The sequence below is a fragment of the Dasypus novemcinctus genome, chromosome 6 (assembly GCF_030445035.2).
Source record: "Dasypus novemcinctus isolate mDasNov1 chromosome 6, mDasNov1.1.hap2, whole genome shotgun sequence".
Lineage (NCBI taxonomy): Eukaryota > Metazoa > Chordata > Mammalia > Cingulata > Dasypodidae > Dasypus > Dasypus novemcinctus.
In genome coordinates this window covers 101,403,659-101,415,847 of record NC_080678.1, presented here as the reverse complement: position 1 = coordinate 101,415,847, position 12,189 = coordinate 101,403,659, and the positions used below count along the sequence as shown (strand labels likewise).

At 52.4% G+C, this 12,189-nt stretch overlaps 1 protein-coding gene across 1 annotated transcript in view; it reads right to left on the bottom strand.

Annotated features, from left to right (window-relative positions):
- LOC101422177 (disks large homolog 5-like) overlaps positions 1–12,189 on the bottom strand; it is a gene marked incomplete at its 5' end in the record, with an annotated part of 172,307 nt that overhangs the window by 55,072 nt on the left and 105,046 nt on the right. The window contains 1 exon segment of the mRNA XM_058299541.1: positions 6,270–6,338. Coding sequence (XP_058155524.1) covers positions 6,270–6,338 — 69 coding nt within the window.

The window sequence follows — 12,189 nt, the reverse complement described above, 5'->3', positions numbered from 1 at the left end:
TCAAGCGACTGGGCTCTTGTCTACCATATGGGAGGTCCTGGATTTGATTCCCAGGGCCTCCTGGTGAAGACGAGCTGGCCCACGCCATGGACATGGAGAGCTGACGGCCCACACTGTGGAGAGCTGCCACTGCAAGATGACATAACAACAAAAAAAAGGAGACTCAGAGGAAAGACCGAGAGACACAGCAGACTAGGAAGATGAGGTGGCGCAAGCAACTGAATGCCTCTCAACCACATGGGAGGTCCCAGGATTGGATCCTGGTACCTCCGAAAGAGAAAGAGGAGAAGAAAAGCAGACATGGAAGAACACACAGCGGATGGACACAGAGAACAGACAGCGAGCACAAACAACAATGGGGGGGGGGACACGCACAAACAAACAAGCAAAGCAAACAAACAAACAACAAAACAAAAACCAACTCAGAGGAGCCAACGTGGCTCAGCAGTTGAGTGCCGGCTTCCCACATAGGAGGCCTTGGGTTCAATCCCTGACCCCAATACCTCAAAAACAAACAAACAGACAAACAAACAAAACCAGTCTGCCTCTGGTGATAGCAGAGTGTATGGACAAACAACTGTGCTATATCCATACAATGGACTTCTACTCAGCAATAAAAAAGGAATGAATTACTAGTATGCACAGCAGTATGGGTGAAACTCGAATACATCATGGTAAGTGCAAGAAGCCAGACTCCAACAGCTGTGTACTATGTAATACCATTATGACATTCTGGAAATGGCAACAACTATAGGGATGGGAAACTAAAGGAACTGGGTGGAGGGAAGCGCTGACTACAAAGCTGCAGGAGGGAAGTTTTCAGTTGATAGGAGAGTTAGGAGAGTTCTGTATCTTAATTGTGTTGGTGGTTACATGACTGTGCATCTGTCAAAACTCACTGAAATTTATTTTTTAAAAGGGTAAATTTTACTGTATTCAATGATACCTCAATAAACCTGATTTTTTTTTTTAATTAAAAGTAAGACAGTGTGGTGCCCTGGACTGACGGCATCATTCCAGGAGTGGGGTGACTGGTGAAGAGCTGAGGCTTGTCAACCTCCCTCTGCCAGTGAATGCAGTTATAGTAACCATTAAACAAAAAGCACAGCAAAATAAAAACGAACACCAAGTCAACCGTCAACCAAAACCTCCAATGCCTTTCCCACAGCTCCTTTGCAGGATCTTGGTGCAGCTCTTCTTTTGGATTCAAATGTAAAACTGTCACCTGTCCCTCATTTAAACCCTTCCTCTTCCTAAGTCAGGAACCCACTCAAGAAGGCAGATTTTACTTTTCCTTGGAATGTCCACGACAGGATTCAGAAGGTAGGGGCTTGGACTGCAGAGGCCTGAAAAGGGGTGCTGGGAGCCGGCACAGGCCCTGGACTGTGGACCAGGGGCGGAGGAGCAGAGGCACTGTGCCCATCACTGGACCTCTCCTCTGGCCACCCTGTGATGCAGCTCCCCACCGATGCCAAGGCCCAGGCTCGGGCTCTCTGTCCTCGGTCCCCTGGTCACCACTCTCCAGCCTCCTTGGTCTTACTGACAGCTGGGCAGGTCCCAACTTTGCTTCAGAAGCCTATGGGCCTGTGGTGCCAGGAACCGGGGAGAACACTGGCACAGGTGCTCAGGCTGGTGCAGGGGAAGCTTCTGGACCTCCACCAGGCACTGGTTATCAGGGAGAAGCAAAACAGCCCCACAACTGGCCATCAGAGGCACGACGGAGCCGAGCCAACCCACCCTCACCTGCAGCCAGGAGAGCCAGCGCTACCCGAGGCCTAGGCCCGATTCCTGCAGCAAGGTCAGCTCCGCTCGGAGAACTTCCAGGACCTCCCTCAGACCTACTGAACCCAAAACCCTGGGGCAGAGCCTGGCGGCGGGGGCGGGGCGGGGGGGCCTGGCAAGCCCTCCAGGGAGTCCGGCTTCTGATGCCCGCTAAATTTTGGAACCGCGTCTGCAGCCAGGGTGCATTTAACAGCCAGTGTGGGCTTTGCTTTCCCTTGTTTTATCAGCTGTCCAGTAGCCACACCTGAAGGAAACCCCAGGGATGAATGCAGGGCTATCCTCTGACCCCGCAACTACAGAAATGGAAGGGGGCTTCCTCCTTTGCCAGTACACAACTCTAGCTCAGCTCCCTCCTGGGACTCAGAAAGACAGGAGCCAAGGCGAAAGGAAGTGACAATTCCAACACAGCAGCTGCAGCTGTGCCTAGCTCCCAGCACTCCTTCCAGACACAGTACTTGTTCTAGAACCCTTGCTTCAGGGTCTGCTTCCGCAGCAATGGCCTATTGCTTCCCCATCACTCCCTCATCTAGAGCACCATCCCTGAAAGGCCCAACTCAAGTGCCAGCTCCTCCACAAAGGTCTCTGATTCAGAACTAATGACTCCACCCCCTTGGCTATTTCCTTCTGTTTTACACAGGGCAGAATGGCCACTTATCTCTCTGCCTCCCTGGCTGGATGCGAAGAGTAGGGACCATGCTAAGGAATGAAGAGAAAGCAGGCTTTCCAGAAGGGGGAAGGAAGGGTGAGAGGGCACAGAGAGCCAGAGAGCAACCCCTGCCCCCTGACAATTTATCACTACCTTCCCCTACCAACCAGAAGCCACACTTTCAAGGAATCTCCACAGGGACACGAGGGAAATCCTCCAGCTCCTTCTCTTGCCAACCAGCCAGGAGATCTCTGTTTAATAAAACATCTCTCCTGTTACTTCCATTTGCATGGAATTTAAGGCATCCTTTACAAATGCTGCCCAAGAATGTCTCTTCTCCTTAAAAGCTCCCCAGTCATCGAAGAAGGGAAATGAAAGGCAGCTCAGAAAATTAGGTCAGGATGAATAGGGAGAAAGAAATACCAATTGCCTGAAATGAGCGTGCATTCCCTGGGCAGACTGCACCAGCTACCCACACGGCAGGGTTGGAGCCAGGCTACAATAATGGGCCAGATGGCATGGGGGAAGCCATGTGCTGAGCAGAAGAATGTCTGAAAAGATCTCAGCAGGGAGACACTGCAACCTACCAGGCTGTTAGCAAAGGTGTGAGGAGTCGGTAGTGGAGTCCACGTGGAGAAGTGAAACAGGAGAGAGTACCTGATGACCTAACGCCAAGCAGGTGGACTTACCAGGTGTGAGTTATGGGGGGGAAACGCTACACCCCAGGCTCCCCCTACCAATACTCTCCTATGCCGAGTATAACCTGCCAGACTTTTTCCAAATGTTCTTTTTAGAGAGATGAAAGTGGGAAAGTAGAGGTGGTCTTATTTTAGAAACCTTGCCCCTACCTTTGTTTTCACAGAGACCAAGCACATGGAAACAACCAGGCTCCATCTAAACGCTCCATGCCCTCCTGCCAAGGGCGGTGGTGGCTCCCAAAGGCTGGCAAGGGAAGAGCTGTCTCCTCTCACTGAGGTGGGCTGAGCCAGGAGGAATTCTCCAGGAGGTGCTGGAGCCCATCACCCATTCTGCCCCAAGCCCACCACCAGCATCCGGGACCTTGCCAGGGCTGGGTGAGGCCAGAGCGAGCCTCGGCATCACGTGGAGGGCTCCGAGAGCAGCCCCGGCCAGGCCCCACCCTGAGTTTCCGACCCAGCAGGTGTGGGGTGAAGCTGAAGAGCTGGTTTTCTCACAAGTGCCTGCACGGTCCAGGGGCCACACTCTGTGAGCCACCGGCTTGGGCACAGTGGGAAGAGAGGCACATCTGTGCAACAGGCCTTCTGGGGAAGGAAACCCAAGAGGACACAGCCGTTTTCTTCCTAGGGACCATCTGTGCTGGGGAAGGGAGTCTATGTCCATGCTAAGACAGTCGCCACTAGCCACAGGTGGCTACTGAACACTGGAAATGTGGCTGGGAGAAGTGATTTCATTTTAATCAATTTAAATTTGAATAGCCATGTCTTTCAGCTCTGAACAGGATGCTGGAGCTGCTGCCGCAGACACCCTGCCACGAAGGGTGTCCCACGAAGAAGAGAGCACAGCCAAGAGGGCCACGTGCCGCAGCGGGCTGACCTCGGCGCTGCACCTCTCTCGTTTAGGGCGTGTGTGTGTCCCTGTTGCAGCCACGGGCTTCCTGGCCAATACAGCCGAGAGCGCCTTTAAGGCAGCCTGTGGAGAGATGTTGCTGCACACCCAGAGGACAAGGGCAACAGGAAAGAGAAGAGCGAGGAAACCAAAACGTGGCTCCCTGGGAACCTAGGAGCATTTGTTCCGGCTGGGAGGGGTGACGAGTGCTTTCTGCGTTAAAGGCCTGGGCACAGGCGGGGAAGCTGCCCCTGCTCCAGAGGGTCCATCAGAGGGTTGCACCCTGCCTGCCTGTGGCCAGTGGCATCGCTGACCCCTCCACCCCAGGCGCGGAGCCGGCATCACACGGGATAACATCGGTCAGCGGACTGCCCACATGAGGCCTCTCCCAGGGCACGCAAAGGGCCAGCCACACAGAAAACATCTTCCCACTCATGCCTCAAATTCCACCGTTAATAATAAGGGTTAAGCAATTCCTCTGTCTGGAAGCCTTTTTTAAATTTCAAAGACTCCTAGGAAAGGTAATACTTTAAACCTTAAATGTCGAGGGGAATGAATTTGTCAGATCATTGTTACTCGTTCCCAAGGGAGAAATGAGGCACCATAAATTCACAGGGTTTTTTGTTTATTATTATTATTATTGAAAAAATGAAAATGCTCTAATGATGATTGAAGTGATGAGTGCACAACTATGTGATTATACTAAATACTGCTGATGGTACACTTTGGATAAACTGTATGCTTTATTAATATATATCAATAGAATTGATTAGGTTAAAAAAAAAAACCCACAGGGAGCCGAGCAGAGGTGAGGCAAGAGGGGTGCATTGAGGGTTTACCCAGTTCAATTTTCTAGAAGCCCCCACCTTACCCTCTGTTGACCCTGATGCCCCACCCCCATGCCCTTCCTCAAGGGGCAGTCCCATGTTCAAAATGCCAACCACCCCACATTCACTCGATGAGTCTAAAGATGTCCAGAGCAGGCAGAACAACAAAAATGAGCACGCCACGGCCGAGAACAGGCCCCTGGCTGCTCAACAGGATGAGAGCACCCTGTTGGTCCTCTCTTCCCCTCACCACAATGGCCCCACTTACTGTAATCACTAACCATCTCCCCCATGCACCCCAAGATCTATGTGTGCAATGAGGGACCAGTCCTTCCCATTCTCCACTAAACTCCAGAGCCTACTCTGGCTCATGGGAGGTCTTCAGTAAATAGGGGTCAGATTCACCTATGAAAGCTCTGCCTGTGGCTAATTCTGGAATCTCAGGCATGAGGCTTCCCTGCCCTGGATGTCAACTTCCGCCTCTGTCGATATAGGGAGGAAAGAAATAATTGGACCATGACCTCTACAAGCCCTTCTGGCTCCACAACTCCAGCACTCACCACTGAGGCGGCACCCAGCAGACTGGAGCCACAGAACCCACACTGGGGTGCTAGAGGATGTCACCCAGGGACCCTATTGCAGAGGTGGTGAAAGACGAGAAAAGAGACACCGTCTTCTTGCCGGTGTGTCGGTAGTGATGCAAGAGCAGGGCCGACCTCGCCTTAGGGGTCTCTGAAACCCAGGATCAGAAAGACACATCCAGTTCAGCATGGATGGCTGTCCCTGGCCCCAAGGTCACATGCTGTCCAGGGGGCTGTTACTGCTTACAGTGGAGTCTCAAAAGGCAAACAGTCTCACGGATTGTGGTTGCCGAGGGGAACAGGCTCCCTGAGAGGGTCGACATCCTGACAGGGTGGTGGGGGGTAATGGCAACACACGTGCCTCCCCCTGCACCCCCCTCCTTTCTAACACCTGAACCAGAGTCCTGCCCTTCTCCATGATATGGCAGGGACAGATGCAGGACATTATATATCCTGCCATAACCACTGGGAGGACTGGGAGTGTGTGAACTGCAATGTACACTGAAGTCCATGCGGTGTAGCAGGGCTCCAAAATGTAATCACCAAGTGCAGAGAAGGTGCCGTGCTGATGGGAGAGTTTCTGATGTGGGAGGAGTGGGGGGGGTGGGTAATATGGGAACCTCTTACATTTTTTAATTTAACATTTTGTGTGATCTATGTATCTTTAAAAAAGAAAAGATTAAAAAAAAAAGAGGACTAAGTGCAGATGGGAGGAAGAGAATGGAAATGATGGGAGAGGATAGCCCTGAGGGATGTGACAAGTGAGGGCCAGAATCCAGCCCAGGAGCCGGGGGCTCTAGCCCACACCCAGACCCCACCCGCCTGGCCACCTCCCAGCGGGGTACTCACCCACACTGCTGAGGGAGCTGCTGCTCTCCGAGTCCGAAGGCATGATGGACAGGATGCTGTAGGTGGAGCCTGGGGGCAGAAGGAAGACAGATGGTTACCAGCCCCGGAGTTGCTGCTCGCCTCACCCAGACAGCTGCCAGACCAACTGGTCCTCAGTCAACACCAGGCCATGATGACCAACGCCAGGACTAGAACTCAGGAACCAAGAGCCAGGCAGGGGGAAGCGGGTGTGGCTCAAGAGGCTGGGTGCCTGCCTACCACATGGGAAGTCCCGGGTTTGGTTCCCAGTGCCTCCTAAAGAAGACACAGAGCAGACAACAAGTGCAAATGATGGGGTTGGGGGGTGGGGAGAAATATATAAGTAAAATAAATCTTAAAAGAAAATAAAAATAAAGAGCCGGGCAGAGAAGGGGCAGTCCACCTAGCCCTCCACTGCACCTCTCTGCAACATTCTGGCTCAGGGGAGCAGCTGAAGGGGCAGAGTGGCAACTGGGAGTCACTGCACTGGCTTCCTGCTGGGACATCTGGGGAAAGGCTTAGCCAGGGTACAACAGGCCCCAGGGATTTCCTATGGATTGTTATCAACGTGATTCTGGCAGAGGCAGCAGGGCATCAATTAAGCATCAACCGAACTATTTGTTCTGCTATGTCCTAGCTGTCCTTAATAATTTAGTCAGTGTCTTCTTCCTGATTAAACATTACTCATAAACTTATGAGCAATTACACCATCACCAAAGCCAGGGAGTAACACAAGCTTTCCTTTTTCCTTTTTTTAAGTCTTGGTTGACAATGTTAACTCCTGATCTTTGGACACAATTAATTTGAATTCAGATATTTTCAAAGCCAGGATGTTGTCCTCCTGGCATCTGGGGGAAAAACAAACCTTGGATCTGGAATCCCCATTTCTGAACCCACAACTCAAGTCTACCTAAAGAAGCTAAGTCAGGCCGAGCAAGTCACTTCAATTTTCTGGGACTTTATTAATGATTTTAGAAACAAATGGTGTGCTTTGCTTATCAAGACTACAAATGAGGGAAGCAGATTTCGCTCAACTGATAGAGCATCTGCCTACCATATGGGAGGTCCAGGGTTCAAACCCAGGGCCTCTTGACCTGTGTGGTGAGCTGGCCCATGCACAGTGCTGATGTGCACGAGGAGTGCCATGCCATAGGGGAGCCCCCCACCCAAGAAGCGCACCCTGCAAGGAGAGCCACCCCACATGAGAAAAGCGCAGCCTGCCCAGAACTGGTGCCATGCACACGGAGAGCTGATGCAACAAGATGACACAACAAAAAGAGACACAGAAGAACACACAGTGAATGGGCACAGAGAGCAGATTGGGGGGGGGGAGGGGGAGAGAAATAAATAAAAATACATCTTAAAAAAAAAAAGACTGCCAGTGACAGAAAATTAAGAGGGAGGGAAAATCAACTCCAATTCTTAACTGGGAGTTGGGGGTGGAGCACAACATGCAGAGATTATGGATCAAATAAAATAGGCTGATGAGAGGAATGCAGTGTTTTATACTTGGAATCAAAAGAACTATGCAGTGAAGAGTTGTGCACCATGGCACTGGGAGGGCAAGCCAGAGGTGGCTTTTTTCAGTGGAGTCTTTGAACAAGCCTTAGGGCCTTGGTAACAAAAAGCTGCCAAGAAGGAATAAGTTCTTGGGCTCAGGACCAGAAACGTGGAGGCCAGATTTAAGGGGTTCTCTTCCACCTCCACTCTGGACTAGCCACCCTACACCTGGACATTCTCAGAAGGGGAGGAAGATGCTGAGGAGATGGGGCAGAAATAGCCAGGGGGACTCAAAGACTTGTATGGGGGGGCAGGAGACCCCAAGGGGGGAATGGAAAGACCACGCATGTAAGCTGAGTGGGAGGGGCACCTGAACATAAAGGTGTGCAGGTGAGTGGGCACGTGTGCCCATCAGAAAAAGAGACAAAAGGGGAGGGAAAAAGAGAAAGCAAGGAAAAAGAAGGATTTGGGCAATGGGGAGAACAAGGACAGTGGCCAGGAATGACGGGCAGCCTCTTTAGCACACTTTCTGGGTTGAAGCTCTGAAGAACCTGAGGGTGTTTAGACTGGATGGAAGGGAACAGGGAGGTGTTCTAATCCAAACAGGACTGTCGGAAGGGATTAAATGCGTCCTATATGGCCTTCGGCAACAGAACTGGGAACAGAGGTTGATGCTGGAGGAAGCTGCAGCTCTCCACAAGCTGGGACACGCACTGACACACTTCCTGCTCCAGGGGCCTCCAGTTTCTTGGGGTGAAATCCCCTCAGGCGCCCGTGTTCGCAGCAGGTCCGGCGCTCACTGGGCTTGTGCTTATCACCCAGGATGTGTCCAGCTCCAAAGGGAGATGGACCCAGAAAACCCTGATCCATCCTGAACTTCCATGATCAAACTGCTGACGTACCCGAGTAATGATGCTCATTTCCCCCTTTTCGAGTCATTGTAAGGACAGCAGTCTGTCTTTCAAGGGTGAATGGGAGTATCCATCTCCCAGGTAACAGGAGAGTTAAAGCTGAGAGAGAGCGTGCACGGAAAATCTGCAGGGGGCAGCAGGACCAGGAAGCACGCCTGCTGGGCTCCAAGCTCACAGTTTAAACCCTTCTCCCACAACTCTGGGGACCACCTATAAAGTAACAGGCTGAATGAGCAGATTCTGAGAAACTCTCAGCTGTCAATTTTGCCCCCTTACCTGCTCAGAAGGCAAAAATAAGAAAACAGAGGGAAAGCAAAGCATACACAGCCATAAGTAATCATTTGACACTATTAAAATAAAGGCCTTCTCTCACTAACTTTTGTTTCTTTTTTTTCTGGCATATGAAGAAGTAAAGATGGAAGTCTTGAATTTTGGAAGAAAAAAAATAGCAGTCAGGAAGCTTGCTTTCCCTTGTCAGCTAAGCAAAGGTTCCTGGAGGTTTTTGGAAAGGCCTATGTCTGATGAAAGTCACCTTCCTTGGTTCCTCTCCTTTTTAGAGCCTCGGGATGGAGGCAGGAGAGGGAGAAGGGAACTGGGCAGGGGGGTGAGGGGGGGAGGTTTCCAAGACCTTCAACTTGGCCCCAGGGCCTGAGGTGAGAACACCTCTCCATCCTGCCTCTCCATCACCGAACACAAGTCCTGCTTCCTGCTGTCATCTGGCCAGCCACGAGACAGTGTGCCACCCAGCAGGCCCAGCAGGAGGGCCCTCAGCAGGGTCTGGGGAGCTGGGCCACAGCGCACACCCCGGAGGCTGGAGGATGGACTGGGACCAGCTCCAGGAGCCCCCACCACCATGCAAGGATCATCAGGGCACACGGTCACGATCAACGGATGCGGCCCAGCCTGACCTGCACCCCAGAGGTGGGCACAGAGGCGCCAGCCACAGCATCTGCAGCAACAGCAGCAGCAAGCTCCCCTCTTCTCTGCCTGCTCCACACAGCGAGTGTCCCCGGCACAAGGACACAACCGAGAGGGCACAGGGAGCCTGAGCAGCCACTGCCTCTGCCCTGGAATAAACCTCTGAGAGCACGAGAGGACACGACGGGCAGGAAGCAGCTCCTGGAAAGGCACAGCACCGGCTCCCTCCAGCTCCAGCGCCCCAGCAGTGCTCCATGTCCCCTTCTCAGCAAGACACAGAAGAGGCAGCTGCCTCCCTTGCACACTGCACCGCCCCACGTCCCCCACAGAGCGCACCAACCACCTCGGGCACAGGCACAGGCTCCGGGGCCAGACGGCCCGGCTCAAACCCGCCACCTTCCAGCTGTGTGACTGGGGCAAGGTGCTTCAACGTTCTGGCTGTTTCCTCATCTGTACAAAAGGAAGGAGAGCGGTGGGCTCTGGGGACTCAGTTATGCCGCAACAAGGAGAGACAGGCAGAGCCTTAGATTGGGCACGAGGCAAAAGGGCCATAAAGCCTGCCTCTCCCCGGTAACCTGGCTCTCCTGGCCACCTAGGTATGGCAGGGCACGGCCTCGCCTCTGTGGTGTAGACTGTGAGCTGCTACTAGCTAGTCTTGGCAGATGACCACCAGCCTTCCCTGGAACATGGGGCAGCTTTATGGCTCAAGCTGCTTGAGCCCCTGAGGTGCCTCCTATTACCCCACCCCCAGGACCTGATGGCTCTCCTCCAAATGGGTGTCCCCCCCGCTGCACACCAGCCTCTTGATGTCTGAGTGCAGCCCTGTGCCTCTTCTTTCTTCTCCTTTAGGGAAAGGGGGCCCCCGCACCCCTGCCACCATTCCGCCGGCCATGGCCAATTCCCAGCCATCCCCCTTCTCCCCTCTTGAGCTCCCAATTCCACCATTCCATCAGAACAAACACAGGTGTCCGCCATGAGCTTGGCATCGCACCAGGCCCTGCATCTGCTTTCTCACCCAGTCCTCACAGCCATGTGCACGTGGCCTCAGGCAAGGAGCCGGAGGCACCAGAAGAAGTGCCCATGCTCTGGACAGGACACTGCCCCTGGGACTCAGATGCCCCTGAGTATTGACCAGATGCTCACTGAACACCATTCCAGGTACTCGGGATGCAGCAAAGAACAAGACGGACAAAGTCTCCGCCCTCATGGAGCTCACGTTGGCGGGAGGCGGGTGGTCAGCAAAGTTAACCAATCAACAAATATAAACTGTATCAGGTGATAAGTGCTATGGAGAAAAATGCAGCAGGGTGCCTGCTGTAGGGAGGAGAGGTGGCTGTTTTGTTCAAAGGTCAGGGAAGCTGCTCTAAGAAAGTCACATTTAAGCAGAGACCTTAGGAAAATATGGAGCAGGAAGCAGATGTGGCTAAAGTGATTGGGTTCCATCTATGAAACAGAAGGTCCAGGGTTCGAGTCCCAGGTCCTCCCGGTGAAGGTGAGCTCGCCTGAGTGGAGTGCTGGCCCATGTGGAGGGCTGGTGCAGCAAGATGACACAACAAAAAGAGACACAGAGAAGAGACAATAAGAGATGCACAGACCAGGGAGCTGAGGTGGCACAAGAGACAGAGCACCTCTCTCTCACTGCAGAAGGTCCCTGGATCAGTTCCCAGTGCCATCTAAAGAGAAGACAAGCAGACACAGAAGAACACACAGTGAATGGACACAGAAAGCAAATGCAAGCACAAAACAATGAAGGGGGGGTGGGGTATAGAAATAAATAAATAAATCTTAAGGGGAAAAAAGAAAATGCAGAATGCTGGAGAAATGTCCTTTCAGGCAGAGGGAAAGCAAGTGCAAAGTCTGGGGAAAGACTGTGCTTGATGAGTTCCAGAAACAGCAAGGAGGCCGGTAGATCTGGGTGGAGTGCAGAAGTGAGAGGGGCAGCAGAAGCTGGCTCCTGCAGGGCCTGTCCACCCCAGGGAGGATATTGGGTTTTATCCCAAATGAGATGGGAAACCTTGGGAAGGTCCTGAGTGGAAGACAGACACAGTCTGCCTTACATTACCTTAAGATCACCAGATACTGCGCTGAACACCGTCCACAGGTTGGGCAGGTGGAAACCAGTTAGGGAGCAACTGCAGCCATCCAGGAGAGCGACACTGGCGCTCAGACCAGGCTGGCAGGAGTGAGCTGGAGCAAAGTGGCTGGTGGGCAGGGATATTCTGGACAGGGAATAAATGGGGAAACCTGTCAGAGAACAGGCAGGAGGGGTAAAAACAAGGCACTAGCCTGTGGCCAGGCTGTGTCTGAGATGTCTACAGACTCACGAGCGGAGCCACGAGGGAGGCCCTGGGATGGACCAGTCTGAAGTTCAGGGGTGAGGTGAGCATCAGAGAAATAAGCCGGGAATTATGTCAGAATACGCTTAGTATATGAAAGTGATTAAAATGGGGAATTTAGGTTGTGTGTATGTTAACAGAGTAAATAAATAAATAAATAAATAAAAGAACTGTATAGCACAAAGAGTGAACCCTAATGTAAACCATGGACTATAATTAACAGTAGCATTGTAATAA